At 39.2% G+C, this 17831-nt stretch overlaps 1 protein-coding gene across 5 annotated transcripts in view; it reads left to right on the top strand.

The window, feature by feature from the left end:
• Positions 1 to 17831, top strand: part of MYO5A (myosin VA (heavy chain 12, myoxin)) — a 160700-nt gene that overhangs the window by 73989 nt on the left and 68880 nt on the right. For all 5 annotated transcript variants that reach the window (XM_011928637.1, XM_011928633.1, XM_011928636.1 and 2 more), the window contains exons 20-24: positions 1580 to 1819; positions 3467 to 3715; positions 8012 to 8105; positions 10414 to 10562; positions 15333 to 15446. In XM_011928637.1, coding sequence (XP_011784027.1) covers positions 1580 to 1819; positions 3467 to 3715; positions 8012 to 8105; positions 10414 to 10562; positions 15333 to 15446 — 846 coding nt within the window. The remainder of the gene's footprint in view (positions 1 to 1579; positions 1820 to 3466; positions 3716 to 8011; positions 8106 to 10413; positions 10563 to 15332; positions 15447 to 17831) is intronic.

The raw sequence follows: 17831 nt of genomic DNA, 5'->3' as shown, positions 1-17831 counted from the left end.
TGGTGGTACATGCCTATAATTCCAGTTACTCGGGAGGCTGAGGCAGGAGAACGCTTGAACCTGGGAGATGGAGATTGCAGTGAGCCGAGATCGCGCCCATTCCAGCCTGGGCAACAAGAATGAAACTTAGTCTCAAGAAAGCAAAAAAAAGAATTTGATAGGAGGTGTATTGTGTCCATTTGTAATAATCACCAAGTATTTAAGTATATAATATTTAAATATCATTTATATCATGCAACAGTTACTTCATAAAATTATAAACATAAAAATCTATAGGTGCCAGATTTTTCTAGTTTACTTTTTCTTTTATTTTCTCTCTTGTCTTTTTTTGAAATGGAGCTTTTCACTCTTGTTGCCTAAGCTGGAGTGCAATGGCACGATCTCGGCTCACTGCAATCTCTCCCTCCTGGGTTCAAGCTATTCTCCTGCCTCAGCCTCCTGAGTAGCTGGGATTACAGGCACCCGCCAGTACACCCAGCTAATTTTTGTATTTTATTAGAAACGGGATTTCACCATGTTGGCCAGGCTGGTCTCAAACTCCTGACCCATGTGAACCACCCACCTTGGCCTCCCAAAGTGCTGGGATTACAGGTGTGAGTCACTGCGCCTGGCTACCTCTTCTTAAAATTCAAGAATTTCTTCTCCATCTTTCCTAGAAAATGTTTACACAGTCTCTGTTTGGTGCTCTTTAGTGACAACAAATTCATGTCATAAGGCAAACTTTTGTTGTAAGTTGTTTCGTAAGTTTAGGGAAATATCATGATTGTTTTTAGGAAATGTAACCTGAAATCAAAAGTAAGATTAGTTTGTTTCACATCTTGTTACTTTTACCTTTCATTTTAAAGCCCCATCCCACCTGCCTTTGAATCCCAAAAGTGGATCCTTACTACATTTGAAATAGCAATGGAAAATCCTCACTAGAATGGTATTCCTCAAATGTGGTAAACAACAGTGTCATCTTTTAGTTTCCAAAAAAAAAAAAAAAAATCAATAAATCAGTACAAACTTTTTAGCACCTCAAGTGTTGGCCTCTACAGACAGTTTGCTGCCCATACCTCATGTCCTCATGCATGGGCCTAATAATGCGTAGTGAGGTGGTATCAGTAGTCAGGGTGGTAGGGATATCTCTTATTTTAGTAGCACATAGTTTACAGGGTGCCAGGTTCGGTTAATTTTATAGAGGATCATCTGTTGCCAACAGAAATCATATACTAATAAGAAACCTAATATATTTTTTCTTTCTTATTAAAGTAGTTTTTCTTTTGGTAATCTGGTGCTTTTTATTTAGACAGCTTCCAAATCTATATTCTGCTTAGAATTAAACACATAATATGTGCATATGACACATTTTTATTATGTTTCTGAAATCACCTTTTAAAGTCTACTTTTCAAATCACTTTTAAAAATAATTTTGTGGCCTCCATATATCTATAATATGTATAATCTACATAGTACATTGTCAATTCAACTTTTGTGTCTTTTCTTCTAGGTAATGTATGGATTTTCAGCCCAACATAGATTGATAATCTTGAGTGTAGTCCAGAGTCTTGACATTGCTTGCCCTTATCCTTTTCTGCAGATACTCCGTGAGCACAAAGCAGTCATCATTCAAAAGCGAGTCCGGGGCTGGCTGGCCCGCACACACTACAAGAGGAGCATGCATGCCATCATCTACCTTCAGTGCTGCTTCCGGCGGATGATGGCCAAGCGTGAGCTAAAGAAGCTCAAAATCGAGGCTCGCTCAGTGGAGCGCTATAAGAAACTGCACATTGGCATGGAGAACAAGATCATGCAGCTGCAGCGCAAAGTTGATGAGCAGGTGTGTTTCACAGAGGGGCCCTGAGAGTGGAGTATGCCCGAAGAAATCCACCGGGATTATTTTTAATATTGTTTTTCTTTGACTTTACCCTTCGGTCTTAGTAAAAAGTAAAATTATGACCATACTTATTTCCATAATGAGCATGGAAGTAATTATAACTCATAAGGTGGATCACAATTGCAAAAACTAAGGCAGGAAGTTATTATTATTATTATTATTGTTACTATTATTTGAGACAGGGTCTCACTCTGTCACCCAGGCTACAGTTCAGTGGCATGTTCACAGCTCACTACAGCCTCAACCTCCTGGACTCAAGTGATCCTCCCACTACAGCCTTCTGAGTATCTGGGACTACAGGCACATACTACCACACCCAGCTAATTTTTTTATTTTGTAGAAACAGGATCTCATGTTGCCAGGCTGTTGCCTCAAGCAATCCTCCTGCCTCAGCCTCCCAAAGTACTGGGATTACAGGCATGAGCTACCATGCCTGGCAGGAAATTATTTTTGAGAACACAGATCTACTAATGCTTCAAACCTTTATGACCAAGAGTCACATTGTATGTTATTTATTTTTCAAACACCAGCTTGAACCATACTGTATTTTATACTTTGTAATGCTCTGTCACAATTATCATTTATTTTCATGTGGTATCATGTTCATTTTGCAGATGAGTTGTTTAGCATTGAAATAGTAAAAGAAGCAGGAAGATGTTCATACTTCTGATGAACTTGCAGTCTGTTGCAGAGATAAAAGTTTGATTAAAGATAGTTACTAATATTTTAGCACATGTAAATGATATAACGATAGTTAAGAATATAAAAATGCTAAGGAGAGCAAAGCAAAACAGGAATCAGAATGAAATGGGAGGAAAGATTTTCTGAGTAACAGGGAGAAATTTTGAGGTAGTAAACAAAGATTTGTGAGAAATTTGTGTGTGTGTATGTGTTTTGGTTTTTTTTTTGGGCGGGGGGAGACAGAGTCTCACCCTGTCACCCAGGCTAAAGTGCAGTGGTGCAGTCACAGCTCACTACAGCCTCAAACTCCTGGGCTCAAGTGATCCTCCTGCTTCAGCCTCCCAAGTAGCTAGGACTACAGGTGCACACCACCATGTCTAGCTAATTTTAAAAGTTTTTGTAAAGACAGGGTCTCATGTGCCCAGGCTGGTCTTGAACTCCTGCTCTCTTGTGATCCTCCTGCCCTGGCCTCCCAAAGTGTTGAGACTATAGGTGTGGGCCCCTACACCTGGCCAACTTGTGATTTTGAGGCTGTTTTAATCATTCTTACGCATCACTAAGCTACTACATGGTTTTTAGCAACATTTTGTTCTGTTTTCAAAAACAAGTATAGATCCTCCTATTTCTGAGTTAAGAATCAAGAAATTAAGAATTTACTATGTAATTCACCTTGTGACTATGAGAAAATCACATCTGTCTTGCTTACTGCATCAAACAGAATTGAATTATTTGTCCCTGTTTTCTTCTCTCTTTGTGTCACCTAGAAGGTATTGGTTGTGCTATTGCAAATGTTGTAGTTAGTATTTTGGTTAGATACTATATCATTGTTATGACGATACAGCATGAAAATGATGAATAAGCATGGTTTTCTCACTAAATACATATTGTTATTTATGTGTATATTTAAAGAACAAAGACTACAAATGCCTCGTGGAGAAACTAACCAATCTGGAAGGAATATACAACTCTGAGACTGAGAAACTACGAAGTGACTTAGAACGTCTTCAACTAAGTGAAGAGGAAGCGAAAGTTGCCACTGGGCGGGTCCTTAGTCTGCAGGAAGAAATTGCCAAGCTCCGGAAAGACCTGGAGCAAACTCGTTCAGAGAAAAAATGCATTGAGGAACGTGCAGATCAATACAAACAAGAAACAGAGCAGGTAGGAATAATGTCCATATCCCTATCTACTCCGTACACAAAGGAAATGTGCTGTCATCATGACTTGGTCCATGTGACTCACTGTTGGTTTTATTAGAAATGTAGTACAAATTTTAGTTGAATTACTGTTTCCCAAGTGTTTATTTCACATTATCAATGAGTAGGCTGTAGGTCTTTTAGCAGAACTTTTGACTCTAATAAGAACAGAGGCAGAGCAGTATTTTTAGGAGAGAATGGCCAAGTACCTACTAACACTCGTATATTTAAAAAAAGAAAAAAGAAAAAAAAGAAGTCCATCTGGGGCATAGACTCCTTTTAAAAAAAAAAGTCAGTCTGGGGCATAGAGTCCTTTTTCTTCAGTAGGGTTAATGTGATTAACCCATTCATGCCTAAGGTTGCAGTGTTTTGAATTGCAGAATCAATCTTTCTCAATGACCTTGAGCAGTAGGATATAAATAACTCCCACATGCTTAGTGTTCCAATAATGGAACATTAGGCATAATATTTAGTACCTGATGGTAGGGATCCTTGTGGATGCCTACATTAAGGCTGTATTAAGAAGTCCAAGCAGGAGAAATCTAAATGCACAGTGATTGCAACCAATAGCTTTATGCAGATGGAACCCTCCCCACAAAATGCTTTCAGATTGACCAGTACTTGCATGATACAAATTTGTATTAACATATCAAAACTTTATTAAGTATAGAAGACATTAAGATTATCAAGTAGTAATGAGATGTACTGCTGAAACATTTGTAAAAGTACCTCAACATTAGGCTTCCTGGAAAAAAGTAATTGATTTTCAGAGATTCCACTGGTATTACCATCTTTAAATGAAAACAGACTTGCCTGTGTCAGCTGTAACTGCTGGCAAGAATCCTGATATGATTTGTCTATACTGACTTCTAAATGAATAGCAGCAAATGCAGTGAGAACCACAGCAGGAACTTAGATGCAGGTCGGTTAGGGTAGGGTGGCTGGTAAAATTGCAGTCCTTCCATGGCATTCGAGGTTCCAATAAAGTAATTCCTGCTATATCTCTAGATCTGTACTCTATATATAGAAACAGCAGTGCCAAAAGGTGAGATTCTTTTCTGTTTTATGTAATGTTGTTTTGATAGGGCAAGTTTGTTCTCTCAGAACTCAGATGTGCACTTAAAAAAATACTCTTAAATGTTTAAGATCTCTTTTCTTCCTTTAAGTCTCCCAAAACCACGGAAGCTTTCCAGCTTCTGATTCCTCAGAATCCGTCCAGTATTTAAGTGTGGTGGGAAGATTCTCCTTTCCTCTTTAAAGCCAAGTTCTTGCCTTTCTAGTCTGATAGAATAAACACACAAGCAGATTCACATGTCTTCTTTCATTTCATTTCATTTTCTCCTCTTTTCAGAGAGATAGCTGTAGGCACTACCGTTAATTCAGACATTCAGGAGGCATTTCCTATGTTGTGTAGGCTAGTCTTGAACTCCTAGCCTCAAGCTGTTTTCCCACATGGGTCTCACAAAGTGCTGGGATTACACGTGTGAGCCACCGTACCCGGCCCCATTAGTTCTGTTGATGGAATGTAGTGATAGGGGAAGAATGAAAACATTTCACTGTGATAGTCAGCTTCATGGTCAGGAAAATTACATTCTCAGTCTGATCAAGGAGCCCAGAAGTTACAGTAGAGTTATGTATGGTTCCTAACCAAGAGCATTTATCAAAACTGCTGAGGAGTTTTTACATAAAAAGGGAGCTGTCCAGACTCTGGGAGTGTGGGCTAGGCACATTATTTTGAAAAAGCGCCATAGGTGACTTGTTGTGTACCCCTACCAAACAAGAGCCTCTCCGGAAAGCCCACAGAGACCTGGGGCTTTTTTTTTTTTTTTTTTTTTTTTTGTACTGAGAGTGGATGTTAAGGCAAGATCAGTGCAGAGAGAAAAGACAGCCCTCAGAAGGGATACCTTCTGGACTAATGTCTGCTGTATGTGGCACAGTGTGGTTATCCAACTTTCCTGCTCCCCGGAGCCCTCTTTTCCTGTCCTAAACCCCCTGACATGATGAGAGATTGCCTGCCAGCTTTCTCCCTACTATTAAAGCTCTTGTTTTCAGAGTTTCTTAAACTTTTGCTTAGAAAAAGGAATTCAGATTTTACTCATCATAAGCACACATTTTATTCCAAAGATGAAAATTATCTACTTTGCAAAATTACCTTTGGTTTTGATTTTTCCTTCCTGGGAATCCTTATCCAGCAAAGAACTAGAAAGTTAAGAGTCAGCTTTTGTGAGTGTGTTTGTTAAAATATACATGACATAAAATTTACCATTTTCTTTTTGCAATCTACTCATCTGACAAAGGGCTAATATCCAGAACCTATAAAGAACTCAATCAAATTTACAAGAAAAAAACAAACAACCCCATCAAAAAGTGGGCAAAGGATATGAACAGACACTTCTCAACAGAAGACATTCATACAGCCAACAGACACATGAAAAAATGCTCATCATCACTGGCCATCAGAGAAATGCAAATCAAAACCGCATTGAGATACCATCTCACACCAGTTAGAATGGCAATCATTAAAAAAATCAGGAAACAACAGGTGCTGGAGAGGATGTGGAGAAACAGGAACACTGTTACACTGTTGGTGGGACTATAAACTAGTTCAACCATTGTGGAAAACAGTGTGGCGATTCCTCAAGGGTCTAGAACTAGAAATAACATGTGACCCAGCCATCCCATTACTGGGTATATACCCAAAGGATTATAAGTCATGCTGCTATAAAGACACATGCACACGTATGTTTATTGCGGCACTATTCACAATAGCAAAGACTTGGAATCAACCCAAATGTCCATCAGTGACAGACTGGATTAAGAAAATGTGGCACATATACACCATGGCTATGCAGCCATAAAAAAGGATGAGTTCGTGTCCTTTGTAGGGACATGGATGCAGCTGAAAACCATCATTCTCAGGCAACTGTTGCAAGAACAGAAAACCAAATACCACATGTTCTCACTCATAGGTGGGAATTGAACAGTGAGATCACTTGGACACAGGAAGGGGAACATCACACATCGGGTCCTATTGTGGGGAGGGGAGTTGGGGGAAGGATAGCATTAGGAGATATACCTAATGTAAATGATGAGTTGATGGGCGCAGCACACCAACATGGCACATGTGTACATATGTAACAAACCTGCACGTTGTGTACATGTACCCTAGAACTTTATAATTTAAAAAAAAGTAAAAAAAAGAAGACCTGGTGAGAAGGATATGTATACATAAAAAAAGAAAAAACTATTAAAAAAATTACCATTTTCACCATTTTTAAGTGGACAGTTCTGTGGCATTAAGTACATTGACATTGTTGTAATGTCAATGCTTATTTAAACATGGAATAAAAGCACTAGTTCTCAGCCTTGTAAAACTCTTTTTTTTTTTAGACAGAGTCTCACTCTGTCGCCCAGACTGGAGTGCAGTGGCGCAATCTCGGCTCACTGCAAGCTCCGCCTCCTGGCTTCACGCCATTCTCCTGCCTCAGCCTCCCGAGTAGCTGGGACTACAGGCACCCGCCACCACGCCCAGCTAATTTTTTTGTATTTTTAGTAGAGACGGGGTTTCACCGTGTTAGCCAGGATGGTCTTGATCTCCTGACCTCGTGATCCGCGCGCCTCTGCCTCCAAAAGTGCTGGGATTACAGGCGTGAGCCACCACGCCCAGCCTCAGCCTTGTAAAACTCTTAAAGAGAGATGAAAGAGAAATTCTCTTTCTTAACATAGATATCAGGGAGAATCAAAAGGTCTTCAGTGAATTTCCCAGACTAAAACATCCTCACATCCTTCTTAACCTCCTTAATCTCTCCACTTGAATCATGGGTACACATAAGCTTTATGTGAAAGCGTTGAAATAAGAAGGTAATATCAATTACCTCTGAGAGCAAATGCTAACTTTAGTGCCAGGCAATTTTTTAATGTTTAAGGCGTAAAGTAAAAAACCATCACCATCCTTATCCTTCAAGAATTTCTAGTCTATTCTGTAAAAGAGGAAAGTAAATCATTTGTGATGGATATAAAGAGCATATACAGGGTCTTGTGGTAGCACAGGGAAAAGACAGCTAATTGAAAGGGGTTTCAGGAAGGTTCTTGGGAGGGAGTAATGCTTGAGCCAGTTTGTAAGGTTACTAGACATAACCAGGCAAAGATAGGAAGCACAGAGTTGGTGGAAGTAAGGAATGACTGCTTATGGTCTTTATCCTTGGTCATCAGGCTTCCTCTGTCCATTGCAGCCATCTCACTTTATTGTTTCATTTCATAGCTGGTATCAAATCTGAAGGAAGAAAATACTTTGCTGAAGCAAGAAAAAGAAGCCCTCAATCACCGCATCGTGGAGCAGGCTAAGGAGATGACAGGTAAAGCTTACACGTGTACTACACGCCAACCAACCTCACACCAAAGCTGTATAAGTTACAGTGTTACTTGATGAGTTACACAACGTTATTTAGAGTTTAAATATTTTTAAAAGTTGAGGCTATCATCAGCAAATTTACGAAGTTCCAAGACGTAAGAGATCACATATTTTGGTTGAATTAGTTGGTTGATAAATTGTAAATCTGGTATCTCTAGGTACAAATGTGAACTCAGGTTCAGTCAGTGTCATAGGTAATTTTTTTTTTAAATTAAATTTGTTCTGCATGTGTGATTCATTAGTTAAGGCTTATAGGATTCCTAATGTTTTAGTAAGAATTTTTGAGCTAATATGTGTATATTTATATGTGTGTGTGTGTGTGTGTGTGTGTGTGTGTTGTCTTTTTTTTGGCTAAATCAATGGATATTATTCTAAGATTCACCACTTTTTTCTATTAAACTAAAAAAACACTAATTTTTTAAATAGAGAACTAACCAGATATGGATATTTATTCTGTTTTCTGTTTGTGGGGTAGGTTAGAATGGTGACAAATTAATAAGGAATCCACATATATATAAATACGGGGTAAGAAGATACAGATCTATTCAGTAATTAGTGGTGGAAATGGAAGAGAAAAGATGGTTTGGAATGGGGATTTATTATATGAAAATAGTACATTTTCATATACATTCTGTTGATTACATTGGTATTCAAAAAAGGCAAAAATGTTCTAAGATTTTACAATGAGATAACAAAATAATAATGGTATGTTATTAGAAATAAGGATATTGAGAAAAGAGTACACATTTATGAGGCAAATTAATGAGGCCAGTTGTTGGATTGTTAAGTTTGAGATGTCAGCGAGGACCTCAACATGGAGGTGTTCAGAAAGCAAATCCAGATTAAAGATTAGAGAAAAAAATAAGAAGGGAGCCTAAAGATACCCATTAAAACTGTGGTGGTAAGAGAGACTGCCTCACCTCTCCTAGTTGAAGGGGATAATAGAGAGGAAAGAGAAGAAAACCTGGAATTAATGACCATACTAAGGGATGAGGTAAAGAAAAGGAGCCAGAAAATAAAATTAAGAGGTGAAGGAGAAAACAGAGCCCTGGAAAGAAGGCTGCTGGGAGGCAGCATGTAACAGAAGGATCCAGAATGATGAGAATCTTCTAGGAAAATATAAAATGTTATTTGAAAGTGAACTGTAAGAACAAAGAAATGTCAGTGAGTTTGCCAAGGGAAAATTTTTTGGTAGCCTCAGAACAGCTTCTGGTGAGAATAAAAGGCAACTTGTAGAATGTTTTAGAGAGAAGAAATTCATTCATTCCTGTAAAAATTATTAAAGCCCTACTCTAGGGAAGCACTGTGGTGGGCACCAGGAAAGCAGCTGTGACAAGACACTTGTAGCCCTTGCCTCATGGTGCTCACAGAGAAAGCAGTGGTGAAGCTATAGAAGCAGGCAGGGCAGATTAAGATTTAACCTCAAAATATATGGGTAAAATGGAGCAAAGTGGTAGGAAGCTTAATATTATAAATATGACTGGTTGACTGATTGAGTTAAGACATATAGCTGAGATTTGAGGTTTTGTTACTTTACTTCATCTGCAGTCAAGGGCTAATCTCCAATTTCCAGATCATGTCCTAGCCAAAAACAAACCATAGCCACAGAGAGGGTGGAGGGGGTAGGTAAATGGAGAAGACAAGGTTTCCTTAGCAGCGCGCGGGGGATGACCAAGAAACACACATCACAGCTGGCTAGGCTTTTTATCTGGCCTTTTATCTGGTTAGAAGCTGCAGAGTAATAGGACAGCAGGGGAGGTTAAAGTGATAGAAAATGTAAGATAGAACCATGAGATGGTAAATGAAGAGAGACTCTGTAGAGTAGGACAGCTGGGTCCACTGAAAAGTTGCCATTCTCTTGAGAAATATCTCTGACTTTTGGAGAGAGTATACTACTTTGAGCAAAAGAATTTTATGAATAAAATACCACTGGAATAAAAATACATATAGTTGAGTTACTAGACAGTGACTAGTGGAAGTTTTTCAAGGATGTGCTGTAACCAGTATATCAATTAGTGGGACTAAGGCCAGAGTACAGGCAATAACTCAGTAGATGATTGTTAGTATTAATAAATTATTTCATTTTTTGGTCATTTTTTCTTTTCCTAAATTTTACTAAGACACTCTTCATGGATCACAGTGATACTAAAAGTAAAATTCCCTGCAGAGAAACTGGAAATCAGTACACATGTTTACACAATTGCATTTTCAAGGGGTCATCTTTGATATGCATAGCCTTTTTTTAATTTCAGAAACTATGGAGAAGAAGTTAGTAGAAGAAACAAAACAACTGGAGCTCGACCTTAATGATGAAAGACTGAGATATCAGAACCTTCTGAATGAGTTCAGTCGCCTAGAAGAACGATATGATGACCTCAAAGAAGAGATGACCCTTATGGTGGTGAGTCAAACACTTTCGCTTTTTTTAATGAAAAATTTTAAACATATACAAAAGTAAATAGAATAGTAGAATGAACCTCCATATCTTCCGTGTGCCTACCACCCAATTCCAGAATGTTCAACACATATTTACCTCCCATTCCATCTCCCCAACCCACTCCATCCAATGGATTGGATTATTTTAAAGCAAATCTCAGAAATAATATAATTTTATGCACAAGTACTTCAGTAAAGTCAAACACTTTAAAGACTTTGCTAAATGATAGTATAAAGTCAGTACAGGTGAATTTTTGTTTTTGTTTTTGTTTTGAGACGGAGTCTCGCTCTGTCATCAGGTGGAGTGCAGTGGTGCAATCTCGGCTCACTGCAACCTCCGCCTCGCAGGTTCAAGTGATTCTCCTGCCTCAGCCTCCTGAGTAGCTAGCTGGAACTACAGGCACCCACTGCCACGCCTGGATAATTTTTTGTATTTTTAGTAGAGACGGGGTTTCACCATGTTGGCCAGGATAGTCTCGATCTCCTGACCTAGTGATCTACCCACCTTGGCCGCCTCCCAAAGTGCTGGGATTACAGGCATGAGCCACTGCGCCCAGTCAGTTGGACTTTGTTTCATATATTGAATGGCCTAATGAAACATTTACATGTAGACTGGTTTTGATTATAATTTCGAAGACATATTCCTATGAAAAGAACATTCAGTCTCCATTTATAATGAATTATCTATTTCAAGGACTCTTCTGCATTTGCCAATGTACCTTTCATACTTGTAATAATTCTGCACATCCTCCCTATTCCACATATCCTGCTATCAGAAAACAAAGAGTTCCCAAGCTCTCTTGTTGCCTACGAGTACCAGCCTTAAAGGTAACCTAATTATACAAATGACTAGAAATGCTTTGAAATATCTCATAAAAAGCCAGACAATTCAGTATCTGTGGAGCAGAGTATTTGCTTCAAATTTTGCTTCTATCTGGACCTACTGACAAAGTTCATTACAATATGACACTTAAAAAGTCAAAATAAAAGAGATCATGTAATATGAAAGATAGGCTCTCATCACCTTGCAGATGAGAAAATCCTGTCTAAAAGAGACTAAAAAGCTAATATAAATCCCACATTGGACCATTATTTCAACCCTCACTACTCTGATTTATGTGTGACAAAGAGAAATTAGAAGTAGATGCAAGTCACCATTATAACTGTTCTTACAATTGACAAATCCAAAGACTCTTGTTAAGCTTCATCTTCCTTGATCACCATGCTCCCCTTGGTCCCATTGAAACCTTTCTTCCTTCACATTCTGTAATTCTTAGCTTTCTCTAGAATTGTTTTCTTCTTTTTCAGTGTTTATGTTCCCCAGTTCCATTCTTTGGTATATTTTTGTTCACTGTATTTATTAGATGACCATGCCAACATTTATGGTTAATCTCTGTTTCAGTTATGGTTAGAGCTAAACTTTATAACCTATAAGTAGGTGTTTCTGAGACCCCCTGGTTATTTGGGATGTTAATAAGTGGCATTGGAGAAGAAATTCTGAGGTAAAATAAATGTAATCTACCAGGTTAAACAGAGATAAACAGATGTCTTTTCTGCAGAATTTCTTGGATTCTTTAATAGTGCATGCAATATGAATTTCAGAAAATAAAATGAGAGAAGCAGGTACCATACATGTATCCCTCTCTGAGCAAATTCCAGAGACATCCATCTGTGAGGAGGTCATGGGTCTCTTTAGTCAAGGAGGTGGCCATTTCTAGAAGGGCCCTCCAGTGATGCCATCCTCCAGCAGCTTGACACAGCTCCTCCTTTCTTCTAAGCAAGTCTGCCTGCTCTCCATCTGTTCCCAGCAGTGCTCTAGGGGTAGTTTTAGTTGCTGAATTTCTTATTTCTCAGTCGTGTGTCCTCTCCATTGTGTATGCCTGTGACTCACTGTCATTCCTCTTGGGAGACAAAATGGTCAGAGGAAGGGAAAAGGAGAAAGCAAAGGAAGGGAGATAAGAGCTCACTTGCTTTCCACTTGTCTCTTCACTAGATCTCATTTCCTAGCTCCAGATGTAGTCCAGATCACAGGTTTTGCAGAAAATATTTGCCCAGAATTGCAGAGAATAAAAAACTTGATCTTATAACCCAAGACAATTAAAATATTAGCGACAATATCTTATTTTAATGTTTAGGTACAACTGAACAGCTAACAGATGAGTACTTGACTAATATTAGACTGACACTCTTCTGCAAATGGCATTCTCACTGCTTCAATCCAGAGCTAATGAAGCATTTGGTCGTAAACAGGGTTGTCATATGAATGGAGGAAACTCTAGGGAGGGGACTTGATAAGCTGCCTCCAGGGCTTCCCATAACCTATGTGATACATGGGCCAAAGAACACTAGTAAGCTAATAGTGTCACTTATTACCAGCCTGTAGAGTTGTTGGCCCTAGTACAAGAGTGTAGCATTTTTCTCCAAGAACATTGGGTTGTCCAGACAATATAGGGGCAGAGGCAATGAGGAAGGACCAATCCAGGGCTAAGGAGTTTCAAGCCAATGATGAAAAGATGATGAGGCATGGGAATACAGGCTTATGAAGTGTTTAAAGGTAAATTAATTCCAGAGAGTGGAGGGAAACCAGCATGTTAATCGTGGGGTCATTAGTCTTGGCAAAGGGTATAAAACAGGTTCTGGAAAAGAAGGAATCATGGGAGAAATCAGGAGCAGAAGAGGAGGGAGATGCAGATCTTGAAGGAGAACATGTTGATCTAGTCAAATATGTGTCCTTGTAATTGAAAAACATAAACGGGGGAGCAAAATCCTAAAAACAGAGAACTGAAAAGTTACCAACAAGGAAGTTGCTGAATCACTGCAGTCCCCTAACAATCACAGCAGCAGCAGTTAACATTCATTGAATGCTTGTTATGCCACACCAGACTGTTTACTTGCACACTCTTATTTAATCCTCACACAGACCCTATGAGATAGAAATTAGTACCCTTTTTTTCCTAATGATGAAACTGAGGCCTAGAAAAGTTGGGTAAAGGACAAGTAAGTGGAAGAGCTGGTATTCCTGCCTAGCTCTGTCTCCTTTCAGACCCAGAGCACTTAACCACTGCCCTGTATCCAAAAGTTACATTAAATAGCAACAAGCAATGTTGCTTCTATTAATGCCTTAAGGTATTCCTTGTATAATGACAGATATATGTGGGAAGACAGGGATCTCTCTCTTTTTTTTTTTTTTTTTTTTGAGACGGGAGTCTGGCTCTGTCGCCCAGGCTGGAGTGCAGTGGCCGGATCTCAGCTCACTGCAAGCTCTGCCTCCTGGGCTTACGCCATTCTCCTGCCTCAGCCTCCCGAGTAGCTGGGACTACAGGCGCCCATCACCTCGCCCAGCTAGTTTTTTGTATTTTTTAGTAGAGACGGGGTTTCACCGTGTTAGCCAGGATGGTCTCGATCTCCTGACCTCGTGATCCGCCCGTCTCTCTCTCATTTTTAATAAGCTTATTAAAAATCTTTGTCCTGGTGTTTATCTGGACTACCTATTTTTCTTAGTGATACAACCAGTTTATTAAATAAATGCCATTCATACAACTGTGGTCTTGGGCTGGAAACTTTAAGTAAGAGTGCCTGTGTCTGTAAACAGACAGTGAATTTGAGTGCCTTTGACTTCATCTGTGATGATTATCCACTTTAGTGTGCACCCCAGCTTCTGGATTGTTTCAGAGGTGCTGGTGTTCTTGGATCTTCCCTTCACTTTGCAGTACAGGTTGGGCTGGCCTGGGAGACTTTTAAGTGTCTCTGAATGAGTCTTCTCTCCATAAGCCTGGGTGTTGGAAGGGAAGAGACAAAGAAGCTCTTTGTGGCTTCCAGCTCTTTTCCAGCAGTTGGGGGAAGGTACAAAGAAAACTGGACAGATGAGAAAGCTCTTGGAGGCCTTTCTGAAGCCCTCAGGACTGTAACATTGAAAGATTAAGGCCACTGGATCTTTCCACCTCTCCTGCTGGGGACATGCTAAGAGCCCAGCCTTTTAATTCCTTCTTCCCTCAAGTTATTCTCTAACCCCTTCTTCTACAGGAGGGAAGGGTGTGTCATTGCTAAACTTTTCTATTCCCCATGAGCTTTCTGAACACTAATTTCCTAGGTATTACATGTCATAAAAATGCCACCCGGATGTCCTGAGGTAATAACCGAGGGCTCTTCGGAGGATTACTAGAGCAGCTTTCTTACCTCTCCTGTACTGTCCATCCTGCCCACTGCTCACTCCAAAGATTTAACTTCACGTATTAAAGTGACAGAAATTAGAGCTGCCTGTGTGAACTCCTTCATCTTTCCTTTAAACCATTTTTGCCCAATTACCATGCAGTAAAATGATTGTGCATGCCATTTCAATATATTTTATGAGGTTTTTGATAAGTTTTATTTGATTACAGCACTAAAGTCAGTGCTTGGAAGCTTTACCCAGTGCTTCACTGAGCACTGCTTCACCCAGTGTGACTGACCGCTCAAAGCTTTCAACATCCAAAGGGTACTCCACTAATAATCACAAGTGATTTTTATTTGGGCATTTGGATTTGCAACTGTTCTTGTCATGTCATGCCAGTGTACCTTTTTCTTTTAAGAGGTGACCTTTTGGTAATTATTTGATCAAAACAATATGGAACAGATCACTTGGGCACCAATACAAGTCAGGCAGTAGGGATAAGAACCAAGTCAAGGTGGATGCTGTCTTAACTATGCCTAGACTAATTATGTTGTGTTAATTATACCTGGGTTATTTGCCTTGCAGCATGTGCCTAAGCCTGGACACAAGAGGACAGACTCCACCCACAGCAGCAACGAGTCTGAATATACCTTTAGCTCTGAAATTGCAGAAATGGAAGACATTCCATCGAGGACAGAGGTACAGTTTAGACATCTGCCACTGAAAGTAGGATGTGAGCATGCTGTTGTTAACAAGGAACATTTCCATTGCAGAGCAGACTCCAACTGGCCATAAACGTAGTGTTTGTTTGAATCATTTATTCTTCATAAGTGACCTGTAGATACAAACTTATCTTATTTACCTTTTTGTACACTTAAGTGCTATGTACATACATACCTATTGCATATATTTTGTCAATACATATTTTAATTTTAATTTTTAATGCAATTTTGATGGTGAGATTTTATTTTTGTAATTCTCTTTTACCCCTAACATGGTGTGTATACAGGATTTTATTTCAGACTGAGGTAAATTATTTTATTTTATTTATTTATTTATTTATTTATTATTTGCTTTATATCTATAGACCACCGCTGTAGACAGAGGTAAATTATTTTTCAAGTAAGCCCTTTGTCCTTGAATATCATAAACACTGGCGCCCCAGAGTTTAGCAAAACTGCTGCCTCTGTTTTTTGCCAGTGTTTACCAATGTAACTTTCTTCTACAAAATGCATGGAAAATAGTTTAGAAATCTGCTTTAATGTTTTGTGTTATGTTGTATAAAACCAAAATGATGTATTACTGTAACTCCAAGAGTATAGTGATTTCTAGTTAGATTATTCCCAACCAATTCTAAGATCTTTTTAAATATGATATAGTTTCAATAATGGATAATTCAGACACAACTGTCCTATTTTTATATTGTATTCTTTGAAAATGGCCAAATCAGAAATAGACTGCTTCTGGCAGAATAGCTAGAGAAATTGAGTGATTCTTTCCTTTCTTGTCTTAGTTCTACTTAAGAATGAAGTTTCTGCCATCTCATTCTGTTTTGAAGAAAAATGTTTTATAGTCTGAATGTCATATCATTGGAATCATACATACAAGAAGGATAAGTAATTTGTCCAAGTTCACAGCTTATCAATGGTAGATCCAGCATACTAACTGAGGCTTGTCTCTTTAGAATTCATGTTCTTAAGCCATTATATTCTACTGACTTCCATCCAGAGATTCTACACCACAAGTCTCCAAATGCCTTTTCTATCTATAGCTAACATTGGCTGGGCCCATGGATATAACAGTATGGCCAGTATATAGCAGGATAGAGGTTTTTCCAGTTATCTATTGCTATGTAATAATTGATCTCAAATTGTAGTGTTTTTTTTAAAAAAAATAGTAATTTATTATTACTCATAATTCTGTGGGATTTGACTGAGGAGTTCTTCTGCTCCATGTGATGGTGGTCGGAGTGCCTCATGTAGCTGCATTCTGTAGAGTGCTTGCTTCTCTTCCCTGGGCCTCTCCATGTAGCCTCTCTTCAGCAGCAGGTAGGTGGGTTCTAAGAGTGAGAGACTAAAAGATACCAAGCCTCTTAGAGCTAGGCCCAGAACTGGCGCAGTGTTAGTTCTGCCACATTCTGGTCAAAGAAAATCACCAGGCCAGCCCAGATTCAAGGCAAAGAGGATAGATTCCATCTCTTGTTGGGAGGAAAGACTTGTATGTTGAGAATAATCATTGGTGCCATCATATCACAAATTTCAAAATTAGGACTTCTGAGCCTTCAATAGATAGGAAGATTTTAGGATTACATCCTATTGATCTCAGTGGGAGTACTCACTTGCAATAGTCGTAGGGAAGTACATTTACAAACTGCCCGGTCCAGTGTAGTACCACTTTAGCAGCTCCTGCTGGTAGGGGGAAGCCATAATAAAAAAAGGTGTGCTTGCTGGAAACCAGTCTGTAGCTCTCTGGAGAATTCACCTGCCGGCCCCACTTGTTTTACAGCCCTCCTGCGCTTGCAGATCTTCATGGGCTGGGTTGATGTTGCTTTGGAACCAGTGCTCCTCTTGCTTGGTGTGCACCTCTTTTAGGAGCTGTTGACTGATGATCCCTGTTCTGCTTCTGCTCTCAAGCTTTCTCACACCTTTCACATCTGGGGAAGGGTCACCAGAACTTTCTCAGCTATCATTAGGAGTTGTTTCAGAATGACTGCCAGGCCTGTAATGGTGGTAATTTTGTGACTACATTCAGTTATTTTGATTTTCCTCAGATGAGAGACTAGTGTTATTTTTTAGGTCAAAGAGCTTCGCTGTCTTAGAAAAGCCCTGGGTGACAAAGTCCTTACTAAGGCAAGAAAGCGAAACAAAACCTCAGAAACTTCTCTGGGCCAGATGGCCCAATCTTCCTTCTTGTTCATGGGGTATAACGAGGACATCTCTTTAGTTAGACGTGTCATCAGGGCTCAGAATGAGCACCATCGGGAGTACCCTTAAATAATTACCAATATTTATGCCTTAAGTCATTTTGCATTTTTCACATGTAATCTTTTGTGATCTTCTGTCTTCTATTTTAATACTCTTATCC

Source organism: Colobus angolensis, unplaced genomic scaffold (genome assembly GCF_000951035.1).
Source record: "Colobus angolensis palliatus isolate OR3802 unplaced genomic scaffold, Cang.pa_1.0 Scaffold78, whole genome shotgun sequence".
NCBI classification, from domain to species: Eukaryota; Metazoa; Chordata; class Mammalia; order Primates; family Cercopithecidae; genus Colobus; species Colobus angolensis.
The sequence above is the reverse complement of the archived record's forward strand: the minus strand, read 5'-3'. Positions and strand labels throughout refer to the sequence as shown.